Source organism: Haliotis rufescens, unplaced genomic scaffold (assembly GCF_023055435.1).
Source record: "Haliotis rufescens isolate VD_foot unplaced genomic scaffold, xgHalRufe1.0.p SCAF_18, whole genome shotgun sequence".
In the NCBI taxonomy this organism is placed as follows: Eukaryota; Metazoa; Mollusca; class Gastropoda; order Lepetellida; family Haliotidae; genus Haliotis; species Haliotis rufescens.
The window spans coordinates 16,704,025-16,730,367 of NW_025963868.1; the positions used below are offsets into that span (position 1 = coordinate 16,704,025).

At 43.5% G+C, this 26,343-nt stretch overlaps 1 protein-coding gene across 12 annotated transcripts in view; it reads left to right on the top strand.

Annotated features, from left to right (window-relative positions):
• The window catches only part of LOC124118894 (kin of IRRE-like protein 1), a 410,728-nt gene that overhangs the window by 359,524 nt on the left and 24,861 nt on the right, over nt 1-26,343 (top strand). For all 12 annotated transcript variants that reach the window (XR_007221847.1, XR_007221848.1, XR_007221846.1 and 9 more), the window contains 7 exons: nt 12,564-12,776; nt 15,424-15,546; nt 18,799-19,110; nt 21,019-21,130; nt 21,341-21,492; nt 23,071-23,325; nt 24,657-24,953. Coding sequence is in view for 9 of the 12 variants with exons in the window: in XM_048398300.1 (XP_048254257.1) it covers nt 12,564-12,776; nt 15,424-15,546; nt 18,799-19,110; nt 21,019-21,130; nt 21,341-21,492; nt 23,071-23,325; nt 24,657-24,953 (1,464 nt within the window). In the remaining 3 variants the exon portion in view is untranslated. The remainder of the gene's footprint in view (nt 1-12,563; nt 12,777-15,423; nt 15,547-18,798; nt 19,111-21,018; nt 21,131-21,340; nt 21,493-23,070; nt 23,326-24,656; nt 24,954-26,343) is intronic.

Consider the following 26,343-nt stretch of genomic DNA (forward strand, 5'->3'; position numbering starts at 1 on the left):
CACTTTATATACATGCCGACCAATGGCTGTGTGTAACTACAGACACTTTATATACGTGCCGACCAATGGCTGTGTGTAACTACAGACACTTAATATACGTGCCGACCAATGGCTGTGTGTAACTACAGACACTGTATATACATGCCGACCAATGGCTGTGTGTAACTACAGACACTTAATATACGTGCCGACCAATGGCTGTGTGCAACTACAGACACTTAATATACGTGCCGACCAATGGCTGTGTGTTACTACAGACACTTTATATACATGCCGACCAATGGCTGTGTGTAACTACAGACACTTAATATACGTGCCGACCAATGGCTGTGTGCAACTACAGACACTTTATATACATGCCGACCAATGGCTGTGTGTAACTACAGACACTTAATATACGTGCCGACCAATGGCTGTGTGTAACTACAGACACTTAATATACGTGCAGACCAATGGCTGTGTGTAACTACAGACACTTAATATACGTGCAGACCAATGGCTGTGTGCAACTACAGACACTTTATATACATGCCGACCAATGGCTGTGTACAACTACAGACACTATATATACGTGCCGACCAATGGCTGTGTGTTACTACAGACACTTTATGTACATGCCGACCAATGGCTGTGTGTAACTACAGACACTTAATATACGTACCGACCAATGGCTGTGTGCAACTACAGACACTTTATATACGTGCAGACCAATGGCTGTGTGTAACTACAGACACTTTATATACGTCCCGAACAATGGCTGTGTGTAACTACAGACACTTAATATACGTGCCGACCAATGGCTGTGTGCAACTACAGACACTTTATATACGTGCAGACCAATGGCTGTGTGCAACTACAGACACTGTATATACATGCCGACCAATGGCTGTGTACAACTACAGACACTATATATACGTGCCGACCAATGGCTGTGTGTTACTACAGACACTTTATATACGTGCCGACCAATGGCTGTGTGTAACTACAGACACTTAATATACGTCCCGAACGAATGGCTGTGTGCAACTACAGACACTATATATACGTCCCGAACAAATGGCTGTGTGTTGCCAAACACACTTTATATACGTCCCGAACAAATGGCTGTTTGCAACTACAGACACTGTATATACGTCCCGAACAAATGGCTGTGTGTAACCACAGACACTTTATATACGTGCCGACCAATGGCTGTGTGCAACTACAGACACTTTATATACATGCCGACCAATGGCTGTGTGTAACTACAGACACTATATATACATGCCGACCAATGGCTGTGTGTTACTACAGACACTTTATATACGTGCCGACCAATGGCTGTGTGTAACTACAGACACTTAATATACGTCCCGAACGAATGGCTGTGTGCAACTACAGACACTATATATACGTCCTGAACAAATGGCTGTGTGTAGCCAAACACACTTTATATACGTCCCGAACAAATGGCTGTTTGCAACTACAGACACTTTATATACGTCCCGAACAAATGGCTGTGTGTAACCACAGACACTTTATATACGTGCCGACCAATGGCTGTGTGCAACTAGAGACACTTTATATACATGCCGACCAATGGCTGTGTGTAACTACAGACACTATATATACATGCCGACCAATGGCTGTGTGTAATTACAGACACTATATATACATGCCGACCAATGGCTGTGTGTAACTACAGACACTTTATATACATGCCGACCAATGGCTGTGTGCAACTACAGACACTATATATACATGCCGACCAATGGCTGTGTGTAACTACAGACACTATATATACATGCCGACCAATGGCTGTGTACAACTACAGACACTAATTATACATGCCGACCAATGGCTGTGTGTAACTACAGACACTCTATATACGTGCCGACCAATGGCTGTGTGTAACTACAGACACTATATATACATGCCGACCAATGGCTGTGTGTAACTACAGACACTTAATATACATGCCGACCAATGGCTGTGTGCAACTACAGACACTTTATATACGTGCCGACCAATGGCTGTGTGTAACTACAGACACTATATATACATGCCGACCAATGGCTGTGTGCAACTACAGACACTTTATATACGTGCCGACCAATGGCTGTGTGTAACTACAGACACTATATATACGTGCAGACCAATGGCTGTGTGCAACTACAGACACTGTATATACATGCCGACCAATGGCTGTGTACAACTACAGACACTATATATACATGCCGACCAATGGCTGTGTGTTACTACAGACACTTTATATACGTGCCGACCAATGGCTGTGTGTAACTACAGACACTTAATATACGTCCCGAACGAATGGCTGTGTGCAACTACAGACACTATATATACGTCCCGAACATGGCTGTGTGTAGCCAAACACACTTTATATACGTCCCGAACAAATGGCTGTTTGCAACTACAGACACTGTATATACGTCCCGAACAAATGGCTGTGTGTAACCACAGACACTTTATATACGTGCCGACCAATGGCTGTGTGCAACTACAGACACTGTATATACATGCCGACCAATGGCTGTGTGCAACTACAGACACTTTATATACATGCCGACCAATGGCTGTGTGCAACTACAGACACTATATATACATGCCGACCAATGGCTGTGTGTAACTACAGACACTATATATACATGCCGACCAATGGCTGTGTGCAACTACAGACACTATATATACATGCCGACCAATGGCTGTGTGTAACTACAGACACTATATATACATGCCGACCAATGGCTGTGTACAACTACAGACACTAATTATACATGCCGACCAATGGCTGTGTGTAACTACAGACACTTTATATACGTGCCAACCAATGGCTGTGTGTAACTACAGACACTTTATATACGTGCCAACCAATGGCTGTGTGTAACTACAGACACTTTATATACATGCCGACCAATGGCTGTGTGTAACTACAGACACTATATATACATGCCGACCAATGGCTGTGTACAACTACAGACACTGTATATACATGCCGACCAATGGCTGTGTGTAACTACAGACACTATATATACATGCCGACCAATGGCTGTGTACAACTACAGACACTAATTATACATGCCGACCAATGGCTGTGTGTAACTACAGACACTATATATACATGCCGACCAATGGCTGTGTGTAACTACAGACACTTTATATACATGCCGACCAATGGCTGTGTGTAACTACAGACACTATATATACATGCCGACCAATGGCTGTGTGTAACTACAGACACTATATATACATGCCGACCAATGGCTGTGTACAACTACAGACACTAATTATACATGCCGACCAATGGCTGTGTGTAACTACAGACACTATATATACGTGCCGACCAATGGCTGTGTGCAACTACAGACACTATATATACATGCCGACCAATGGCTGTGTGTAACTACAGACACTATATATACATGCCGACCAATGGCTGTGTGCAACTACAGACACTATATATACATGCCGACCAATGGCTGTGTGTAACTACAGACACTATATATACATGCCGACCAATGGCTGTGTGTAACTACAGACACTATATATACATGCCGACCAATGGCTGTGTGCAACTACAGACACTTTATATACGTGCCGACCAATGGCTGTGTGTAACTACAGACACTTTATATACGTGCCGACCAATGGCTGTGTGTAACTACAGACACTTTATATACATGCCGACCAATGGCTGTGTGTAACTACAGACACTTTATATACATGCCGACCAATGGCTGTGTGTAACTACAGACACTATATATACATGCCGACCAATGGCTGTGTACAACTACAGACACTGAATCTGTAGGAACCAAATGCTTGATGCCACTCACCAACTGTACCAGTAGGAACTAAGTTAGACTTATGCTTAGTCCCTGAAAATATATTAATTTGACAGAAACAAGCATCTATATTTAAATTGAAAAGGAGCCTCATTTAGATAGAAGATTCTGGAATATCTAGAACTGCTTTATTTAGGGCCACAGCATTACAGTAAGTGCTGGGCAGAAGGGAATAGGGAGAACCCACGGTGGAAGCTGGGCAGAAGGGAATAGGGAGAACCCACGGTGGAAGCTGGGCAGAAGGGAATAGGGAGAACCCATGGTGGAAGCTGGGCAGAAGGGAATAGGGAGAACCCACGGTGGAAGCTGGGCAGAAGGGGAATAGGGAGAACCCACGGTGGAAGCTGGGCAGAAGGGAATAGGGAGAACCCACGGTGGAAGCTGGGCAGAAGGGAATAGGGAGAACCCACGGTGGAAGCTGGGCAGAAGGGAATAGGGAGAACCCACGGTGGAAGCTGGGCAGAAGGGAATAGGGAGAACCCACGGTGGAAGCTGGGCAGAAGGGAATAGGGAGAACCCATGGTGGAAGCTGGGCAGTAGCCAGCTTCAGATACAGGCACAGGACTTATTCTGTGGGAATTCAAGTTGAATTTGTTCAGTCAGGGTTGAACAGCCAAGTACTCGCTATGTGATCCCTCCCTGGAGCTGATGTGCCACAAATGTAGGACAGGGTAGTCCCCCCTAGCTGAAATGTTAGCCTCCTAGTGGCGTAGCAAAATAGACACTTACCAAAAATTACAGATGCCTTACTACCTTATTTATTTGTGTAAAACTTATGTGTGAAGTTAGACATCTTTAAGGATGGAATGTGTGTGGCAATATAGGCCAGCCTAGTTCCCCATTACTAGATATACTCACAGTCACTGTTGGGAATATAACACTACAGGTATACTGTGGCATTGCATTTTCACATCTAATTCATCATGGCTAGTGGATTCTGGCAATCACACCAGTCACTGGCTGTATTCCCATATTGACCTGATAATCATGTAGCAATATTGGACAGGTATGCTTGCAAATCCCAAGAGGTAATTGCTTAGGTATTTGATAAAATTGAATGTTTTCCCCTTCTTTGACAAAAACTGTTGACGACCAGCATGAGGTATTGATTATAACAGTGTTTAAGTCCTTCCATCCATCTCTAATCTACTGTGTACCATTAAGCCATCATGTTATTGGGAAAACAGAGAAGATAATCGCTGGAATACAAACCACATGCTGTTTTTTGTTGTGCAGGTTTTATGTGGGGAGCTGAAGCTGATGGTGGCTTTCTCCCATTGTAGGGGAGTACTTGGCTTGAGGGACATGAGGGTAAAGATGGACAAAACAAAAGAAACCAGTCTTTCTGAAATAAGAAAAGTTTATTTGCAATACTGACCATGCATTTAAATATACATGCATGAAGGCTGCCATGACTGGAGCCACTGCAAGGCAGAACTGCACATCACTTTCTTCACTATTAAGGTTATCAAGCTCAGTACAATATGTAGGATCATATATATATTGGCACTTTCTAAGCCAACTGAAAAAAAAGAGTTTATGTTTCCTGTCCTGTTTTTAAGAAATGAATGAAACTTATTCCTATTACAAGTGTAGGTTTAATTAGTGATGAGATTTTGATTTTAGCTGTATTCCTGCTGAGGGAAATGCAGTGGCCAGAAGGCTGGGCCGGGATGTAGGAAGTGCTGCCTGATAGAGAGCCCATTAATTCCACAGCTAGTGTTGATTAAAACATCTGGTGTATGGCTAATACCACAGATAAACCATCAGCCCTAACTAATACACAATGGAATTAGACAAGAAATAGGTGATTGTCTCTATAATGAACCCTGCATGCTGCAAGAGGTGGTACGTATTACCAAGACAAGATAACCCCATCCCAAAACTATGACCCCTTTCAAAGTTTTATGCCAGTTTTTGCCCTGGCGCATTCAATCAGTCCCCCTCCTATGTCAGAATGTCCTGTTTGGGGAAATTTATGGCTACATTAATTGGGGTGTCTAGAACAGAGAAGGCTATTAATTGATATTTTTATCCATCTTTGGGATGTGACTGGCGTAAATTGAACAAGTGGAGGCCCAAATCAATACTTAATTATTTTATCACATGATTATGGCCGTTGGAAGCCACTTTGTGAAATAATTCACATTTTCATGTGACAGTCCCATCCATTGAGGACCACAAGAACATGGTGTTGCTCTTTGAAAATGAAGTACATAAATTTAGCTTGACTGGAGAATATTTTGGTAATATGTATACGTCTGACAAAGTGTGCAGTGGATCAGAAACAGGTAGGCCTCCTCCACATTTCAACTTCTTACATGTCCAATGTGGGTTAATCCATGTAAAATGTATACACTCTTAGATTCATCAATAAAATGAAGTATAATGATATCAAAGTGAGGAAATTGATTTGTGTCAGCCAGAGGGTAAATGAAGTTTCAGAAAAAATAATATATACATGTTGTCAGTACTATATGAAGCCAAGCATTCTGATTTTGTTGGAATATTAGAGACAGTTGGCTGAAAGTGGTATGTGTAGGATCACTTATAGAAAATATTTCTCTCACCTGAATTATCTTGTCAAGATGGAAATGAGAACGTGTTAACAGCTTTCAGAACAGACTGTTAACATTTGTCAGAAGCAGGATTACATGTGCTGAATGTAAATTTGGGATAGATCATGATAACATCATTATTTCAGACTCTTTGCTCATCCAGTTGTATAACTCTTGTAAATGTATTTCAAATTTGTGCAAATATCCTGAATCTGTTATTTGTTGTTGGCAACATGTTGTCATGTTACACACCCTGAATCTGTAATATTGCTGGCAGCAGCACATTGCAGCTGACAGCTCTGTGTGAGTGGGGTAGCATAGGTCTTCAGCAACCCATGCTTGCTGTATAAGGCGACTATGCTTGTCGTAAGAGGCGACTAACGGGATCGGGTGGTCAGGCTCGCTGATTTGGTTGAGGCATATCATCGTATCCTAATTGCGTGGATCGATGCTCATGATGTCAATCACTTGATTGTCTGGTATAGACTCGATTATTTACAAACTGCCGTCAAATAGCTGAAATATTGCTGAGTATGGCGTTAAGCAACAAACAAACAAGCAAACTGTGTGAGTGAGTGAGTGATGTTATATCTGCAGCAGCCAACAATGGGGGAATCAGGGCTGAACAGTAAACAATGATCATCACCATCAGGGCATGTTGGCAGATGTCAGGGCATGTTGGCAGATGTCAGGTCATGTTGGCAGATGTCAGGTCATGTTGGCAGATGTCAGGGCATGTTGGCAGATGTCAGGTCATGTTGGCAGATGTCAGGTCATGTTGGCAGATGTCAGGGCATGTTGGCAGATGTCAGGTCATGTTGGCAGATGACTTGGCATGTTGGCAGATGTCAGGTCATGTTGGCAGATGTCAGGTCATTTTGGCAGATGTCAGGGCATGTTGGCAGATGTCAGGGCATGTTGGCAGATGTCAGGGCATGTTGGCAGATGTCAGGTCATGTTGGCAGATGACAGGGCATGTTGACAGATGTCAGGTCATGTTGACAGATGTCAGGTCATGTTGGCAGATGACAGGGCATGTTGGCAGATGACAGGGCATGATGGCTAATTTCAGGTCATGTTGGCAGATGTCAGGGCATGTTGGCAGATGACAGGGCATGTTGACAGATGTCAGGTCATGTTGGCAGATGTCAGGTCATGTTGTCGGATGTCAGGGCATGTTGGCAGATGTCAGGTCATGTTGGCGGATGTCAGGTCATGTTAGCAGATGTCAGGTCATGTTGGTGGATGTCAGGTCATGTTGGCAGATGTCAGGTCATGTTGGCGGATGTCAGGTCATGTTGGCGGATGTCAGGGTATGTTGGCGGATGTCAGGGTATGTTGGCAGATGTCAGGGTATGTTGGTGGATGTCAGGTCATGTTGGCAGATGTCAGGGCATGTTGGCAGATGTCAGGGTATGTTGGCAGATGTCAGGTCATGTTGGCGGATGTCAGGGTATGTTGGTGGATGTCAGGGAATGTTGGCGGATGTCAGGTCATGTTGGCGGATGTCAGGGTATGTTGGCGGATGTCAGGTCATGTTGGCAGATGTCAGGTCATGTTGGTGGATGTCAGGTCATGTTGGCGGATGTCAGGGTATGTTGGCAGATGTCAGGTCATGTTAGCAGATGTCAGGTCATGTTGGCAGATGTCAGGTCATGTTGGTGGATGTCAAGGCATGTGGACAGATGTCAGGGCATGTTGGCAGATGTCAGGTCATGTTGGCAGATGTCAGGTCATGTTGGCAGATGTCAGGTCATGTTGGCAGATGTCAGGGTATATTGGCGGATGTCAGGTCATGTTGGCAGATGTCAGGTCATGTTGGAGGATGTCAGGGCATGTTGGCGGATGTCAGGGCATGTTGGCAGATGTCGGCAGATGTCAGTGCAGGGTAGTGTTACGTTCCTCATTATGCAACACTGTGACAAGGCAAGCAAGTTAATCTGGTGATCAATCGGTATTTGAAATTCAGTTTGTGCAAGCAGGGTATTTGAAGTATTGGAATTCTCACATTTATATTGTACGTATAAACTTACATGGAAAATATTGATTATGCAAGCAGGCAAAATTTGATTAAGTTCTCACACATGAGGAGTTGATCTTACTTTCCCCATGTCCTTGATTAGTTTCTTCTATACTTAGCTCAGCACAAATGATTTAACAGGCGCCAGCAGAAGAAAACTCCATTTATTTGTTGTAATCTATTCTAGTGAATTGCAAGTATAGAATCAATCCATTAACTTTTTCCCATTTTCCTTGTATCACTTGTGGTAAGACTTTAAGACAAGATTGAAAATAAATGCTGAAACACTGGTGGAAAGTAGACTAGACCATTGGCTGTGAGTGAAGGAAGGCCCTCGGTGGCCCCTGCTTGGTAGGCCTCGTATGTAATGTAGCTGGCATTGCAGGTGGAAGGAGCCAAGTCGGTCCTTGTCACTTCCTGTGGACTCTGATTCTGATAAAAGAGTTTTCTACAATAATTCTCATTGATTTCCAATCAGGGTGCTCTCACTTGTCTCTGCTCAGTTTGTCATGAAGAGCAGCACCGATTATCTCCCCTCTGACATTTGGGCCTGACCAGGAATGCCCTGTTCTTGTGATGAACATATTTGATGAGAAAATGACTACTGTTTTGTGTCATTTTCCAATTACTCTGTCTGATCCTGTATGCATTGATGGCAGTCTAGTCCGAGACTTACAGATGTTGGGCTGCCCGGCAGCGGCTTGGTGCTGGTATATAAACATTACACCAGTGCCAGGCGTACTCAGTAGTGGATGCAGGCAGTATTTGAAATAACATCAGATGGAGCAGAGAATTGTGAAATGTAAACATGTAGAAGCTTGTAGACAACCATGGAGTCTGAGGCTATGCCTTCAACCAGCCCATCATGTTTCATTGCTGGAACAAGCATGATGAAGTTGTGGAACTATTTGACAATGGAGGAATATAAAATGTTATATATTTAACTAATCCATTTTAAGGAATGGTGGTGAAGGAATATCTTGCAACCTCTCAGAGAAGGTAAAATTGTATGATGTATGTGAGAGAGTTGATGTGGTAAGAGCTCCACTAGTACACTTCAGCCAACTGTATTGAAGGGGAGGTGTACACTTCAGCCTACTGTATTGAAGGGGAGGTGTACACTTCAGCCTACTGTATTGAAGGGGAGGTGTACACTGCAGCCTACTCTATTGAAGGGGAGGTGTGCACTGCAGCCTAGTGTATTGAAGGGGAGGTGTACACTGCAGCCTAGTGTATTGAAGGGGAGGTGTACACTGCAGCCTAGTGTATTGAAGGGGAGGTGTACACTGTAGGCTGCTGTATTGAAGGGGAGGTGTACACTGCAGCCTACTGTATTGAAGGGGAGGTGTACACTGCAGCCTACTGTATTCAAGGGGAGGTGTACACTTCAGCCTACTGTATTCAAGGGGAGGTGTACACTTCAGCCTACTGTATTGAAGGGGAGGTGTACACTGTAGGCTGCTGTATTGAAGGGGAGGTGTACACTGTAGGCTGCTGTATTGAAGGGGAGGTGTACACTGCAGCCTACTGTATTGAAGGGGAGGTGTACACTCAGCCTAATGTATTGAAGGGGAGGTGTACACTGCAGCCTACTGTATTGAAGGGGAGGTGTACACTCAGCCTAATGTATTGAAGGGGAGGTGTACACTGCAGCCTACTGTATTGAAGGGGAGGTGTACACTGCAGCCTACTGTATTGAAGGGGAGGTGTACACTGCAGCCTAGTGTATTGAAGGGGAGGTGTACACTGCAGCCTAGTGTATTGAAGGGGAGGTGTACACTTCAGCCTACTGTATTGAAGGGGAGGTGTACACTTCAGCCTACTGTATTGAAGGGGAGGTGTACACTGTAGGCTGCTGTATTGAAGGGGAGGTGAATACTGCAGCCTATTGGATTGAAGGGGAGGTGTACACTTCAGCCAACTGTATTGAAGGGGGGGTGTACACTTCAGGCTACTGTATTGAAGGGGAGGTGTACACTGTAGGCTGCTGTATTGAAGGGGAGGTGTACACTTCAGCCTACTGTATTGAAGGGGAGGTGTACACTGCAGCCTAGTGTATTGAAGGGGAGGTGTACACTGCAGCCTACTGTATTGAAGGGGAGGTGTACACTTCAGCCTAGTGTATTGAAGGGGAGGTGTACACTGCAGCCTAGTGTATTGAAGGGGAGGTGTACACTGCAGCCTAGTGTATTGAAGGGGAGGTGTACACTTCAGCCTAGTGTATTGAAGGGGAGGTGTACACTGTAGGCTGCTGTATTGAAGGGGAGGTGTACACTGTAGGTTGCTGTATTGAAGGGGAGGTGTACACTGCAGCCTATTGTATTGAAGGGGAGGTGAATACGTAGCATATTGTATTGAAGGGGAGGTGTACACTTCAGCCTACTGTATTCAAGGGGAGGTGTACACTGTAGGCTGCTGTATTGAAGGGGAGGTGTACACTGTAGGCTGCTATATTGAAGGGGAGGTGTACACTGTAGGCTACTGTATTGAAGGGGAGGTGTACACTGTAGGCTGCTATATTGAAGGGGAGGTGTACACTGTAGGCTGCTGTATTGAAGGGGAGGTGTACACTGTAGGCTGCTGTATTGAAGGGGAGGTGTACACTGTAGGCTGCTATATTGAAGGGGAGGTGTACACTGTAGGCTGCTGTATTGAAGGGGAGGTGTACACTGTAGGCTGCTGTATTGAAGGGGAGGTGTACACTGTAGGCTGCTGTATTGAAGGGGAGGTGTACACTGTAGGCTGCTGTATTGAAGGGGAGGTGTACACTGTAGGCTGCTGTATTAAAGGGGAGGTGTACACTGTAGGCTGCTGTATTAAAGGGGAGGTATACACTGCAGCCTACTGTATTGAAGGGGAGGTGTACACTGTAGGCTACTGTATTGAAGGGGAGGTGTACACTGTAGGCTGCTGTATTGAAGGGGAGGTGTACACTGCAGCCTACTGTATTGAAGGGGAGGTGTACACTTCAGCCTAGTGTATTGAAGGGGAGGTGTACACTGCAGCCTACTGTATTGAAGGGGAGGTGTACACTGTAGGCTGCTGTATTGAAGGGGAGGTGTACACTGTAGGCTACTGTATTGAAGGGGAGGTGTACACTTCAGCCTAGTGTATTGAAGGGGAGGTGTACACTGCAGCCTACTGTATTGAAGGGGAGGTGTACACTTCAGCCTAGTGTATTGAAGGGGAGGTGTACACTGCAGCCTACTGTATTGAAGGGGAGGTGTACACTGTAGGCTACTGTATTGAAGGGGAGGTGTACACTGTAGGCTGCTGTATTGAAGGGGAGGTGTACACTTCAGCCTAGTGTATTGAAGGGGAGGTGTACACTGCAGCCTACTGTATTGAAGGGGAGGTGTACACTGTAGGCTACTGTATTGAAGGGGAGGTGTACACTGTAGGCTGCTGTATTGAAGGGGAGGTGTACACTGCAGCCTAGTGTATTGAAGGGGGGGTGTACACTGTAGGCTGCTGTATTAAATGGGAGGTGTTACACATTGTCCTGCAGGGAAGAAAGTGTTGTGTCATAACACTGGATGCTGCCTAAGCCACATAGATGTGGCACTGTCACTATCTGACAATCATTCATTATGTCACTGGCACAGAGGTAATTGGTCCCTTGAGATGATGGATCTTCTGGGACTTTGCTTACTGTGTAAACAAGGAGGCTACATTCTCAGCTCTGCCAACTGGATGGGCTTTGCTCATTACTGGGGGAAATAAGATACAAGTTTTATCAGCAGCAGAGTAAATTCTGAGGTGAACAGTGTGAGATTATGTCATCAGTTTGTATTGTATCATATGACCACACCTACATTTCACATTCATGACCAGAATATCTCACATGAACTGTTCTATACTTTGTTGATTTCAGAACATTTGTATTTGTGAGGTAATATCTAGGATCTGATGCATGCTAGATGCATGTTTATTGTTTTTGGGGAGCCAAGTAGGTGCTTTGTGCATGTAATGTGCAGATCAACTGTCTGATTGGAATCAGACATGGCTTTCGTTTCATCACATCACAATTTCACAACACTGCTTTCACCAAATTTGATAAACTGTTAATCACATAGGTGTGATGGTCAATTGAGAGCATGCAAGACATCAACACTTTGTATAGTTGTCCCCATCTACTTTCAGGGGTGATGGCCCAACAGAGGTTTATCATTGAACCCCAAGACACGAGTGCGATTGAAGGAAGCACGGCAATACTGAAGTGTAAAGTGGCCAACATGGTGGGTGGCCTTCAGTGGACAAGGGACAGCTTTGCTCTCGGGATGGAGAGAAATCTACCAGGATTCCCTCGGTATCAGATGATTGGCGGACAAACACCAGTGGGGTCGGAGACTATTGGTAAGCCAATCACTAACAAAAATAGTTAAACAAGCAAACAGGGCAATAGAGGAAACATTACCAGTGGGACTTCATGATCAATAGGTGAGACACTAGCAGTGGTATATCAGGACCAATAGGTGAGACACTCATAGTGGTATATCAGGATCAATAGGTGAGACAGAAGCAGTGGTATATCAGGACCAATAGGTGAGACACTAGCAGTGGGATATCGGGATCAGATAGATGAGACACTAGCCGTGGGATATCAGGATCAAATAGGTGAGACACTAGCAGTGAGATATCAGGATCAAATAGGTGAGACACTAGCAGTGGGATATTGGGATCAAATAGGTGTGACACTAGCAGTGGGATATCAGGATAAGTAGGTGACACACTAGAAGTGGTATATCAGGATCAATAGGTGAGACACAAGCAGTGGGATATCGGGATCAAATAGGTAAGACACTAGCAGTGGTATATCAGGACCAAAAGGTAAGATACTCGTAGTGGTATATAAGGATCAATAGGTGAGACACTCGTAGTGGGATATCAGGATCAATAGGTTAGACACTTGCAGTGGGATATCAGGATAAGTAGGTGAGACACTAGCAGTGGTATATCAGGATCAATAGGTGAGACACTAGCAGTGGTATATCAGGATTAATAGGTGAGACACTAGCAGTGGTATATCAGGATCAATAGGTGAGACACTAGCAGTGGTATATCAGGATCAATAGGTGAGACACTCGTAGTGGGATATCAGGATCATTAGGTGAGACACTAGCAGTGGTATATCAGGACCAAAAGGTGAGACACTTGTAGTGGTATATCAGGATCAATAGGTGAGACACTCATTGTGGGATATCAGGATCAATAGGTGAGACACTAGCAGTGGTATATCAGGACCAAAAGGTGAGACACTCGCAGTGGTATATCATGATCAATAGGTGAGACACTCATAGTGGGATATCAGGATCAGTAGGTGAGACACTAGCAGTGGTATATCAGGACCAATAGTTGACACACTAGCAGTGGGATATCAGGACCAAAAAGTGAGACAATAGCCGGGGTATATCAGGATTGTTAGGTGAGACACTCTTAGTGGTATATCGGGATCAATCGGTGATACACACGTGGGATATCAGGACCAATAGGTGAGACACTGGAATATTGAAATCAAATAGGTGAGATACTGGCAGTGGGATATTGAGATCAAATAGGTGAGACACTAGCAGTGGGATATCGCGATCAAATAGGTGAGACACTAGCAGTGGGATATCGAGATCAAATAGGTGAGACACTAGCAGTGGTATATCAGGATCGTTAGGTGAGACACTCGTAGTGGTATATCGGGATCAAATAGGTGAGACACTAGCAGTGGGATATCGGGATCAAATAGGTGAGACACTAGCAGTGGGATATCAGGACCAAATATGTGAGACATTAGCAGTGGGATATCAGGATCAAATAGGTGAGACACTCAACTAGGGATATCGGGATCAAATAGGTGAGACACTAGCAGTGGGATATCGGGATCAAATAGGTGAGACACTAGCAGTGGGATATCGGCATCAAATAGGTGAGACACTAGCAGTGGGATATCGCGATCAAATAGGTGAGACACTAGCAGTGGGATATCGAGATCAAATAGGTGAGACACTAGCAGTGGTATATCAGGATCGTTAGGTGAGACACTCGTAGTGGTATATCGGGATCAAATAGGTGAGACACTAGCAGTGGGATATCGGGATCAAATAGGTGAGACACTAGCAGTGGGATATCAGGACCAAATATGTGAGACATTAGCAGTGGGATATCAGGATCAAATAGGTGAGACACTCAACTAGGGATATCGGGATCAAATAGGTGAGACACTAGCAGTGGGATATCGGGATCAAATAGGTGAGACACTAGCAGTGGGATATCGGCATCAAATAGGTGAGACACTAGCAGTGGGATATCGCGATCAAATAGGTGAGACACTAGCAGTGGGATATCGAGATCAAATAGGTGAGACACTAGCAGTGGTATATCAGGATCGTTAGGTGAGACACTCGTAGTGGTATATCGGGATCAAATAGGTGAGACACTAGCAGTGGGATATCGGGATCAAATAGGTGAGACACTAGCAGTGGGATATCAGGACCAAATATGTGAGACATTAGCAGTGGGATATCGGGATCAAATAGGTGAGACACTCAACTAGGGATATCGGGATCAAATAGGTGAGACACTAGCAGTGGGATATCGGGATCAAATAGGTGAGACAGTAGCAGTGGGATATCGGGATCAAATAGGTGAGACACTAGCAGTGGGATATCGGCATCAAATAGGTGAGACACTAGCAGTGGGATATCAGGATCAGTAGGTGAGACACTAGCAGTGGGATATTGGGATCAAATAGGTGAGACAAGGGCAGTGGGATATCGAGATCAAATATGTGAGACACGGGCATATCAGTAGGTTTTGTACAACTTGATAAATATATGAAGAGTATTATCAACACTTATGGGCTATTGCAACTACTACTATTTTAGCACAAAAAGCATGTAAAAAAAGCAATTATTGTTTTAATGTCTCCTGTAGAGGACTATTAGATGAAGATCATGTGTGTTTCTACTGTTAATGCCCAACATTGTGAGTATGCATGATATCTCACCTGCAGGTGAGCACAACCTGAAGATAACGGAAGTCCACCTGGAGGATGATGCTGAGTACCAGTGCCAAGTCGGCGCCACAGAGAATGTCCAGGGGATACGCAGTCGTACAGCAAAACTAAACGTGTTGTGTATGTTTCACCTTTTTCCCAATGAGTTACACCTTTTTCTTTGAGAATTTAAAGCAATATTTATTTAACTGTAAAAGCTATAATATCAATGAAACAATTTTTTTTAAAATCCTAACCTGCACAGTAATTTATATCAAACGCCTATAGGCTGACTGGGGAATCTTCCACTTGTAACATGTATTGAATCAACTACACAAACACCTATAGACTGACTGGTGAATCTTCCACTTGTAACATGTATTGAATCAGCTACACAAACACCTATAGACTGACTGTGGAATCTTCCACTTGTAACATGTATTGAATCAGCTACACAAACACCTATAGACTGACTGGGGAATCTTCCACTTGTAACATGTATTGAATCAACTACACAAACACCTATAGACTGACTGTGGAATCTTCCACTTGTAACATGTATTGAATCAGCTACACAAACACCTATAGACTGACTGGGGAATCTTCCACTTGTAACATGTATTGAATCAGCTACACAAACACCTATAGACTGACTGGTGAATCTTCCACTTGTAACATGTATTGACAACTACACAAACACCTATAGACTGACTGGTGAATCTTCCACTTGTAACATGTATTGAATCAGCTACACAAACACCTACAGACTGACTGGTGAATCTTCCACTTGTAACATGTATTGAATCAACTACACAAACACCTATAGACTGACTGGTGAATCTTCCACTTGTAACATGTATTGAATCAACTACACAAACACCTATAGACTGACCGGTGAATCTTCCACTTGTAACATGTATTGAATCAACTACACAAACACCTATAGACTGACCGGTGAATCTTCCACTTGTAACATGTATTGAATCAACTACACAAACACCTATAGACTGACTGGTGAATCTTCCACTTGTAACATGTATTGAATCAACTACACAAACACCTATAGACTGACTGGGGAATCTTCCACTTGTAACATGTATTGAATCAGCTACACAAACACCTACAGACTGACTGGTGAATCTTCCACTTGTAACATGTATTGAATCAGCTACACAAACACCTATAGAATGACTGGTGAATCTTCCACTTGTAACATGTATTGAATCAACTACACAAACACCTATAGACTGACTGGTGAATCTTCCACTTGTAACATGTATTGAATCAGCTACACAAACACCTATAGAATGACTGGTGAATCTTCCACTTGTAACATGTATTGAATCAGCTACACAAACACCTATAGACTGACTGGTGAATCTTCCACTTGTAACATGTATTGACAACTACACAAACACCTATAGACTGACTGGTGAATCTTCCACTTGTAACATGTATTGAATCAGCTACACAAACACCTACAGACTGACTGGTGAATCTTCCACTTGTAACATGTATTGAATCAACTACACAAACACCTATAGACTGACTGGTGAATCTTCCACTTGTAACATGTATTGAATCAACTACACAAACACCTATAGACTGACCGGTGAATCTTCCACTTGTAACATGTATTGAATCAACTACACAAACACCTATAGACTGACTGGTGAATCTTCCACTTGTAACATGTATTGAATCAACTACACAAACACCTATAGACTGACTGGGGAATCTTCCACTTGTAACATGTATTGAATCAGCTACACAAACACCTACAGACTGACTGGTGAATCTTCCACTTGTAACATGTATTGAATCAGCTACACAAACACCTATAGACTGACTGGTGAATCTTCCACTTGTAACATGTATTGAATCAACTACACAAACACCTATAGACTGACTGGTGAATCTTCCACTTGTAACATGTATTGAATCAACTACACAAACACCTATAGACTGACTGGTGAATCTTCCACTTGTAACATGTATTGAATCAGCTACACAAACACCTATAGGCTGACTGGGGAATCTTCCACTTGTAACATGTATTGAATCAACTACACAAACACCTCTAGGCTGACTGGTGAATCTTCCACTTGTAACATGTATTGAATCAGCTACACAAACACCTATAGGCTGACTGGTGAATCTTCCACTTGTAACATGTATTGAATCAACTACACAAACACCTATAGACTGACTGGTGAATCTTCCACTTGTAACATGTATTGAATCAACTACACAAACACCTATAGGCTGACTGGGGAATCTTCCACTTGTAACATGTATTGAATCAACTACACAAACACCTATAGAATGACTGGTGAATCTTCCACTTGTAACATGTATTGAATCAGCTACACAAACACCTACAGACTGACTGGTGAATCTTCCACTTGTAACATGTATTAAATCAACTACACAAACACCTATAGAATGACTGGTGAATCTTCCACTTGTAACATGTATTGAATCAGCTACACAAACACCTATAGAATGACTGGTGAATCTTCCACTTGTAACATGTATTGAATCAACTACACAAACACCTATAGACTGACTGGGGAATCTTCCACTTGTAACATGTATTGAATCAGCTACACAAACACCTATAGACTGACTGGTGAATCTTCCACTTGTAACATGTATTGAATCAGCTACACAAACACCTATAGAATGACTGGTGAATCTTCCACTTGTAACATGTATTGAATCAACTACACAAACACCTATAGACTGACTGGTGAATCTTCCACTTGTAACATGTATTGAATCAGCTACACAAACACCTATAGACTGACTGGTGAATCTTCCACTTGTAACATGTATTGAATCAACTACACAAACACCTATAGACTGACTGGTGAATCTTCCACTTGTAACATGTATTGAATCAACTACACAAACACCTATAGACTGACTGGTGAATCTTCCACTTGTAACATGTATTGAATCAGCTACACAAACACCTACAGACTGACTGGTGAATCTTCCACTTGTAACATGTATTGACAACTACACAAACACCTATAGAATGACTGGTGAATCTTCCACTTGTAACATGTATTGAATCAGCTACACAAACACCTATAGACTGACTGGTGAATCTTCCACTTGTAACATGTATTGAATCAGCTACACAAACACCTATAGACTGACTGGTGAATCTTCCACTTGTAACATGTATTGAATCAGCTACACAAACACCTATAGACTGACTGGTGAATCTTCCACTTGTAACATCCATTGAATCAGTGACTACTTGGGGCATTCTGCCTGATCACAAGTTCTCTAATGACCAGTCAGACTAAATGCATGAATGATTGACCATAGATGTAGACTGTTCTTTTCTGCTTGATCACAAGTTCTCTCTGATTACAACAGTACCTCCTGACAGGCCCCAGATAGAGAATGGGTTGAGGGTTGCAGTGGTCGTTGGGCGCCTGGCCAATATCTCATGTCGTGCCAACAACGGCAAACCTTCTGCAACCATCACCTGGCACATGGATGGGCAGCGTTTGACGGAGATGATCTATTCCAGAAGCATTCCAAAAGTAAATGATAAGCGGGTAGATTCTGTAGGAATTATCACCATCAATGCTACCAAGGATGATGAAGGCAGACGGATAGAGTGCAGAGCTGAAAATGAGGCTATGGTGTCACCCTTTTCAACTTTTGCGACACTGGATGTGCAGTGTAAGTTCTCCGAGAATCAGGAAAACAGTGCAGATGTGTTGCTTGTTTGTTGTGTATTGCCGCACACAGCAGTATTACCGCTGTATGACAGCGGTGGCTCAGTGCAGATGAAGTGCTGCATATGCCTTGCAGAAGTCCATGTGTAGCAGGGTTAAGAAGAAACATGTGCCATATAAAAGAGTTTGATGACATTTGATTAAAGTTTTCTTCAGTTCAAGTGTACATCCATGCATTGTGTTTACCTTATACTTTCATTAACTGATGCCCACTTTATCATAGAGTCCTTGATTGGGGCCCACTTTATCATAGAGTCCTTGATTGGGGCCCACTTTATCATAGAGTCCTTGATTGGGGCCCACTGTATCATAGAGTCCTTGATTTGGGCCCACTGTATCATAGAGTCCTTGATTGGGGCCCACTTTATCATAGAGTCCTAGATTGGGGCCCACTTTATCATAGAGTCCTTGATTGGGGCCCACTGTATCATAGAGCCCTTGATTGGGGCCCACTTTATCATAGAGTCCTAGATTGGGGCCCACTTTATCATAGAGTCCTTGATTGGGGCCCACTTTATCATAGAGCCCTTGATTGGGGCCCACTTTATCATAGAGTCCTAGATTGGGGCCCACTTTATCATAGAGTCCTAGATTGGGGCCCACTTTATTGTAAAGTCCTTGATTGTGGTCCACTTTATCATAGAATCCTGAATTGTGGTCCACTTTATTATATAGTCCAAGATCGTTGTCCACAGAATCCGGAATTGTGGTCAACTTTGTTTCACATGCAGTTATTTAGGCCCACTTTATTATAGATCCAAATATTGTAGCCCACTTTATTATAGATCCAAATATTGTGGTCCTTTTAATCATAGATCCAACTATTGTGTCCCTCTTTATCATAGATCCAAGTATTGTGGCCCACTTTATCATAGATCCAAGTATTGTAGCCCACTTTATTATAGATCCAAGTATTGTAGCCCACTTTATTATAGATCCAAGTATTGTGGTCCTTCTAATCATAGATCCAAGTATTGTGGCCTTCTTTATCATAGATCCAAGTATTGTGGTCCTTTTAATCATAGATCCAAGTATTGTGTCCCTCTTTATCATAGATCCAAGTATTGTAGCCCACTTTATTATAGATCCAAGTAATGTGGTCCTTTTAATCATAGATCCAAGTATTGTGGTCCACTTTATTACAGATCCAAGTATTGTGGTCCACTTTATCATAGATCCAAGTAATTAGCCCTCTTTATCATAGATCCAAGTATTGTGTCTCTCTTTATCATAGAACCAAATATTGTGGCCCTCTTTATCATAGATCCAAGTATTGTGGCACTCTTTATCATAGATCCAAGTATTGTGTCACTCTTTATCATAGATCCAAGTATTATGGTCCTCTTTATCATAGATCCAAGTATTGTGGCACTCTTTATCATAGATCCAAGTATTGTGGCCCTCTTTATCATAGATTCAAGTATTGTGGCCCTCTTTATCATAGAACCAAGTATTGTGGCCCTCTTTATCATAGAACCAAGTATTGTGGCCCTCTTTATCATAGATCCAAGTATTGTTGCACTCTTTATCATAGATCCAAGTATTGTGGCCCTCTTTATCATAGATCCAAGTATTGGGGCACTCTTTATCATAGATCCAAGTATTGGGGCACTCTTTATCATAGATCCAAGTATTGGGGCACTCTTTATCATAGATTCAAGTATTGGGGCACTCTTTATCATAGATCCAAGTATTGGGGCACTCTTTATCATAGATCCAAGTATTTGGGCACTCTTTATCATGGATCCAAGTATTGTGGCCCTCTTTATCATAGATCCAAGTATTGTGGCCTACTTTATGATAGAGTCCAGGTTTAGCATGTTATTACTATAGAGGTGTGGTTTTCTTGCAGATCCACCATACATCACAATGATGACCAACCTGTCTCGCACAATACGAGAGTATGACTACCTCCGTATTTTCTGCAGGGTTGAAGCAGCCAATCCAAGGGGTATTACTTGGAGGTAGGCAAAGTGCAAGAAACTTTGATCAATCTGATAGTCATTGCCAGTAGGTATATGATGGTACCTTATCACCAGATACATTGTACTCTAAGGTAGGTATGTAGTAACATATGGAATATGAGGGAACCTTATCAAATCTAAGGTTTGTATGTAATAGCATATGGAATATCATCGCAGGTTTTGGTGTAGATCAACAACTGCTTGTTCCAGGTGGCTGAGGAATGGTCGTATCCTCCACGGGGAGACGCGCGATGTCCTCGACATTCCCTCCATTTCCCGAGCCTACCACCAAAACACCATCACCTGTGAAGGTAGCAACCCTGTGGGTGGCACCAGGAGGAACATGGAGCTCAATGTGGAATGTAAGTTCTGTGTGTGTGTGTGTGCGTGCGTGCGTGCGTGCGTGCGTGCGTGCGTGCGTGCGTGCGTGCGTGCGTGCGTGCGTGCGTGCGTGCGTGCGTGCGTGCGTGCGTGCGTGCGTGCGTGCGTGCGTGCGTGCGTGCGTGCGTGCGTGCGTGCGTGCGTGCGTGCGTCCGTCCGTCCGTCCGTCCGTGCGTGCGTGCGTGCGTGCGTGCGTGCGTGCGTGCAAGAGGGCGCTAGTGTGTGTGTGAAATGCAAGTCCTGTGTATGTAATGTAAGTTCTGTGTGTGTGTGTAATGTAAGTCCTGTGTGTGAGTGTGGAATGTAAGTTCTGTGTGTGTGTAGAATGTCAGTCCTCTGTGTTTGTGTGTGTGTGTGTGTGTGTGTGTGAGACCTCTCTGTGTGTGAGAGGATGTCAGTCCTGTGTGTGGATGTAAGTCCTCTGTGTGTGTGTGTGTGTTTGTGTGTGGAATGTAAGTCCTCTCTTTCTGTGTAGAATGTCAGTCCTGTGTGTGGAATGTAAGTCCTGTGTGTAGAATGTAAGTCCTGTGTGTGGAATGTAAGTCCTGTGTGTGGAATGTAAGTCCTGTGTGTAGAATGTAAGTCCTGTGTGTGGAATGTAAGTCCTGTGTGTGGAATGTAAGTCCTGTGTGTGGAATGTAAGTCCTGTGTATGGAATGTAAGTCCTGTGTGTGGAATGTAAGTCCTGTGTGTGGAATGTAAGTCCTGTGTTGAATGTAAGTCCTGTCTGTGGAATGTAAGTCCTGTGTGTTGAATGTAAGTCCTGTGTTAAATGTAAGTCCTGTGTATGGAATGTAAGTCCTGTGTGTGGAATGTAAGTCCTGTGTGTGGAATGTAAGTCCTGTTTTGAATGTAAGTCCTGTGTGTTGAATGTAAGTCCTGTGTGTGGAATGTAAGTCCTGTGTGTGGAATGTAAGTCCTGTGTTGAATGTAAGTCCTGTGTGTTGAATGTAAGTCCTGTGTGTGGAATGTAAGTCCTGTGTGTTGAATGTAAGTCCTGTGTTGAATGTAAGTCCTGTGTGTGGAATGTAAGTCCTGTGTGTTGAATGTAAGTCCTGTGTTGAATGTAAGTCCTGTGTGTGGAATGTAAGTCCTGTATTGAATGTAAGTCCTATGTTGAATGTAAGTCCTGTGTGTGGAATGTAAGTCCTGTGTTGAATGTAAGTCCTGTGTGTTGAAGGTAAGTCCTGTGTTGAATGTAAGTCATGTGTGTGGAATGTAAGTCCTGTATGGAATGTAAGTCCTGTGTTGAATGTAAGTCCTGTGTGTGGAATGTAAGTCCTGTGTTGAATGTAAGTCCTGTGTGTGGAATGTAAGTCCTGTGTGTGGAATGTAAGTCCTGTGTGTGGAATGTAAGTCATGTGTGTTGAATGTAAGTCCTGTGTGTTGAATGTAAGTCCTGTGTGTGGAATGTAAGTCCTGTGTGTGGAATGTAAGTCATGTGTGTTGAATGTAAGTCCTGTGTGTTGAATGTAAGTCCTGTGTGTGGAATGTAAGTCCTGTGTGTTGAATGTAAGTCCTGTGTGTGGAATGTAAGTTTGAGAGTTTTTCTGTTGCAGTCGGACCGTTGTTTGTTGGTGATCCTGAACATACAGCCGTCAACCTGAACCAGCCAGCCACCCTAAGGTGTGAAGCCACTGGCAATCCCCTGCCCAGTATTATTTGGACAAAGAAAGGGTCTCGCCATCCACAGGGCAGTTCTTCGGTGCTTAGGATCCCCAAGGTGGGGGAGGGAAACCTGGGTGTGTATGTCTGCACAGCCACTGTCCTGGGCTTCAACTCCATCAGCAGGGAGATATACCTCCTACAAAATGGTGAGTTTTATCACAGCCCAACTCTCACTCACAGCATATACCTCCTACAAAATGGTGAGTTTTATCACAGCCCAACTCTCACCCACAGCATATACCTCCTACACAATGGTGAGTTGTATCATGGCCCAACACTCACTCACAGCATATACCTCCTACACATTGGTGAGTTGTATCACGGCCCAACACTCACCCACAGCATATACCTCCTACACAATGAAGAGTTGTATCACGGCCCAACACTCACTCACAGCATATACCTCCTACACATTGGTGAGTTGTATCATGGCCCAACACTCACTCACAGCATATACCTCCTACACAATGAAGAGTTGTATCACAGCCCAACACTCACTCACAGCATATACCTCCTACACAATGAAGAGTTGTATCACGCGGTGAGTTGTCTCACGGCCCAACACTCACTCACAGCATATACCTCCTACACAATAAAGAGATGTATCACGGGGTGAGTTGTATCACGGCCCAACTCTCACTCACAGCATATACCTGCTACACAATGGTGAGTTGTCTCACGGGGTGAGTTGTCTCACGGCCCAACACTCACTCACAGCATATACCTGCTACACAATGAAGAGTTGTATCACAGCCCAACTCTCACTCACAGCATATACCTCCTACACAATAGTGAGTTGTATCACGGCCCAACACTCACTCACAGCATATACCTCCTACACAATGAAGAGTTGTATCACGCGGTGAGTTGTCTCACGGCCCAACACTCACTCACAGCATATACCTCCTACACAATGAAGAGTTGTATCACGGGGTGAGTTGTATCACGGCCCAACTCTCACTCACAGCATATACCTGCTACACAATGGTGAGTTGTCTCACGGCCCAACACTCACTCACAGCATATACCTCCTACACAATAGTGAGTTGTATCACGGCCCAACACTCACTCACAGCATATACCTCCTACACAATAGTGAGTTGTATCACGGCCCAACACTCAATCACAGCATATACCTCCTACAGAACAGTGAGTTGTCTCACGGGGTGAGTTGTCTCACGGCCCAACACTCACTCACAGCATATACCTCCTACACAATAGTGAGTTGTCTCACGCAGTGAGTTGTATCACGGCCCAACACTCACTCACAACATATACCTCCTTCACAATGAAGAGTTGTATCACGGCCCAACACGCACTCACAGCATATACCTCCTACACAATGGTGAGTTGTATCACAGCCCAACTCTTGGTTTGTTTTATTCACATGAAACTGGGAATAAATCCATCATGCTTACAAATGTCTGTTTATTCTATTGAACATCACTGCTTCATCCTGAGACTTCATTTGTTGCAGCTCCTCCAACTATAATGAGTGAGGTGAAGCAATATGCTATAACAGGAGAGAATGCGGAAGTGGAATGTATGGCCATGTCAGTCCCCAAGCCAGACAAGATCATCTGGATGAGGGACGGTATTCCTATCAACTATGCCACCTCTGGCAGGTTCTCAGCTGTGGAGGAGGATTTGCCATATGGAAGAAAAAGCACTCTTCAGATTATAAATGTTAATGAAGAAGATTTTGGTGATTACAACTGCAGCGTTATCAACAACTATGGCAAGGATGTGGCAGTCATACACTTGATAGAAAAAGGTACAGTAGTAGAGGAAGATGCAGATTTGTGAACAGTAGATCATGCACACTCAGAATGCGAACACGAATTATTGAATTCAAGACTTAAGAAGCACACAACATATATGTAAGGAATAGCACACCACATGTATGTAAGGTGAAGCACTAAACATGTATGTAAGGTGAAGCACTAAACATGTATGTAAGGTGAAGCACACAACATGTATGTAAGGTGAAGCACTAAAATTGTATGTAAGGTGAAGCACTAAACATGTATGTAAGGTGAAGCACACAACATGTGTGTAAGGTGAAGCACACCACATGTATGTAAGGTGAAGCACTAAACATGTATGTAAGGTGAAGCACACAACGTGTGTAAGGTGAAGCGCTAAACATGTATGTAAGGTGAAGCACTAAACATGTATGTAAGGTGAAGCACTAAAATTGTATGTAAGGTGAAGCGCTAAACATGTATGTAAGGTGAAGCACACAACGTGTGTAAGGTGAAGCACACCACATGTATGTAAGGTGAAGCACACAACATGTATGTAAGGTGAAGCACACAACATGTATGTGGGGTGTAGCACACCACATGTATGTAAGATGAAGCACACAACATGCATGTAAGGTGTAGCACACCACATGTATGTAAGGTGAAGCACACAACATGTATGTAAGGTGAAGCACACAACATGCATGTAAGGTGTAGCACACCACATGTATGTAAGGTGAAGCACACAACATGTATGTAAGGTGAAGCACACAACATGTATGTAAGGTGAAGCACACCACATGTATGTAAGGTGAAGCACACAACATGTATGTAAGGTGAAGCACTAAACGTGTATGTAAGGTGAAGCACACAACGTGTGTAAGGTGAAGCACACAACATGTATGTAAGGTGAAGCACACAACATGTATGTAAGGTGAAGCACACAACATGTATGTAAGGTGAAGCACACCACATGTATGTAGTGAGTGAGTGAGTGAGTATGGTTTTACGCCGCTTTTAGCAATATTCCAGCAATATCACGGCGGGGGACACCAGAAATGGGCTTCACACATTGTACCCATGTCGGGATTCGAACCCGGGTCTTCGGCGTGACGAGCGAACACATGTATGTAAGGTGAAGCACTAAACATGTATGTAAGGTGAAGCACTAAACATGTATGTAAGGTGAAGCACACAACATGTATGTAAGGTGAAGCACACCACATGTATGTAAGGTGAAGCACACCACATGTATGTAGGTTGTACCACTGAAACATGTTGGTAACCTTGTAGCACTACAGCTGTGTGTCATGTGTAGCACTACAGTTGTGTGTCATGTGTGGCACTACAGTTGTGTGTCATGTGTGGCACTACAGTTTTGTGTGGCACTACAGTTGTGTGTCATGTGTGGCACTACAG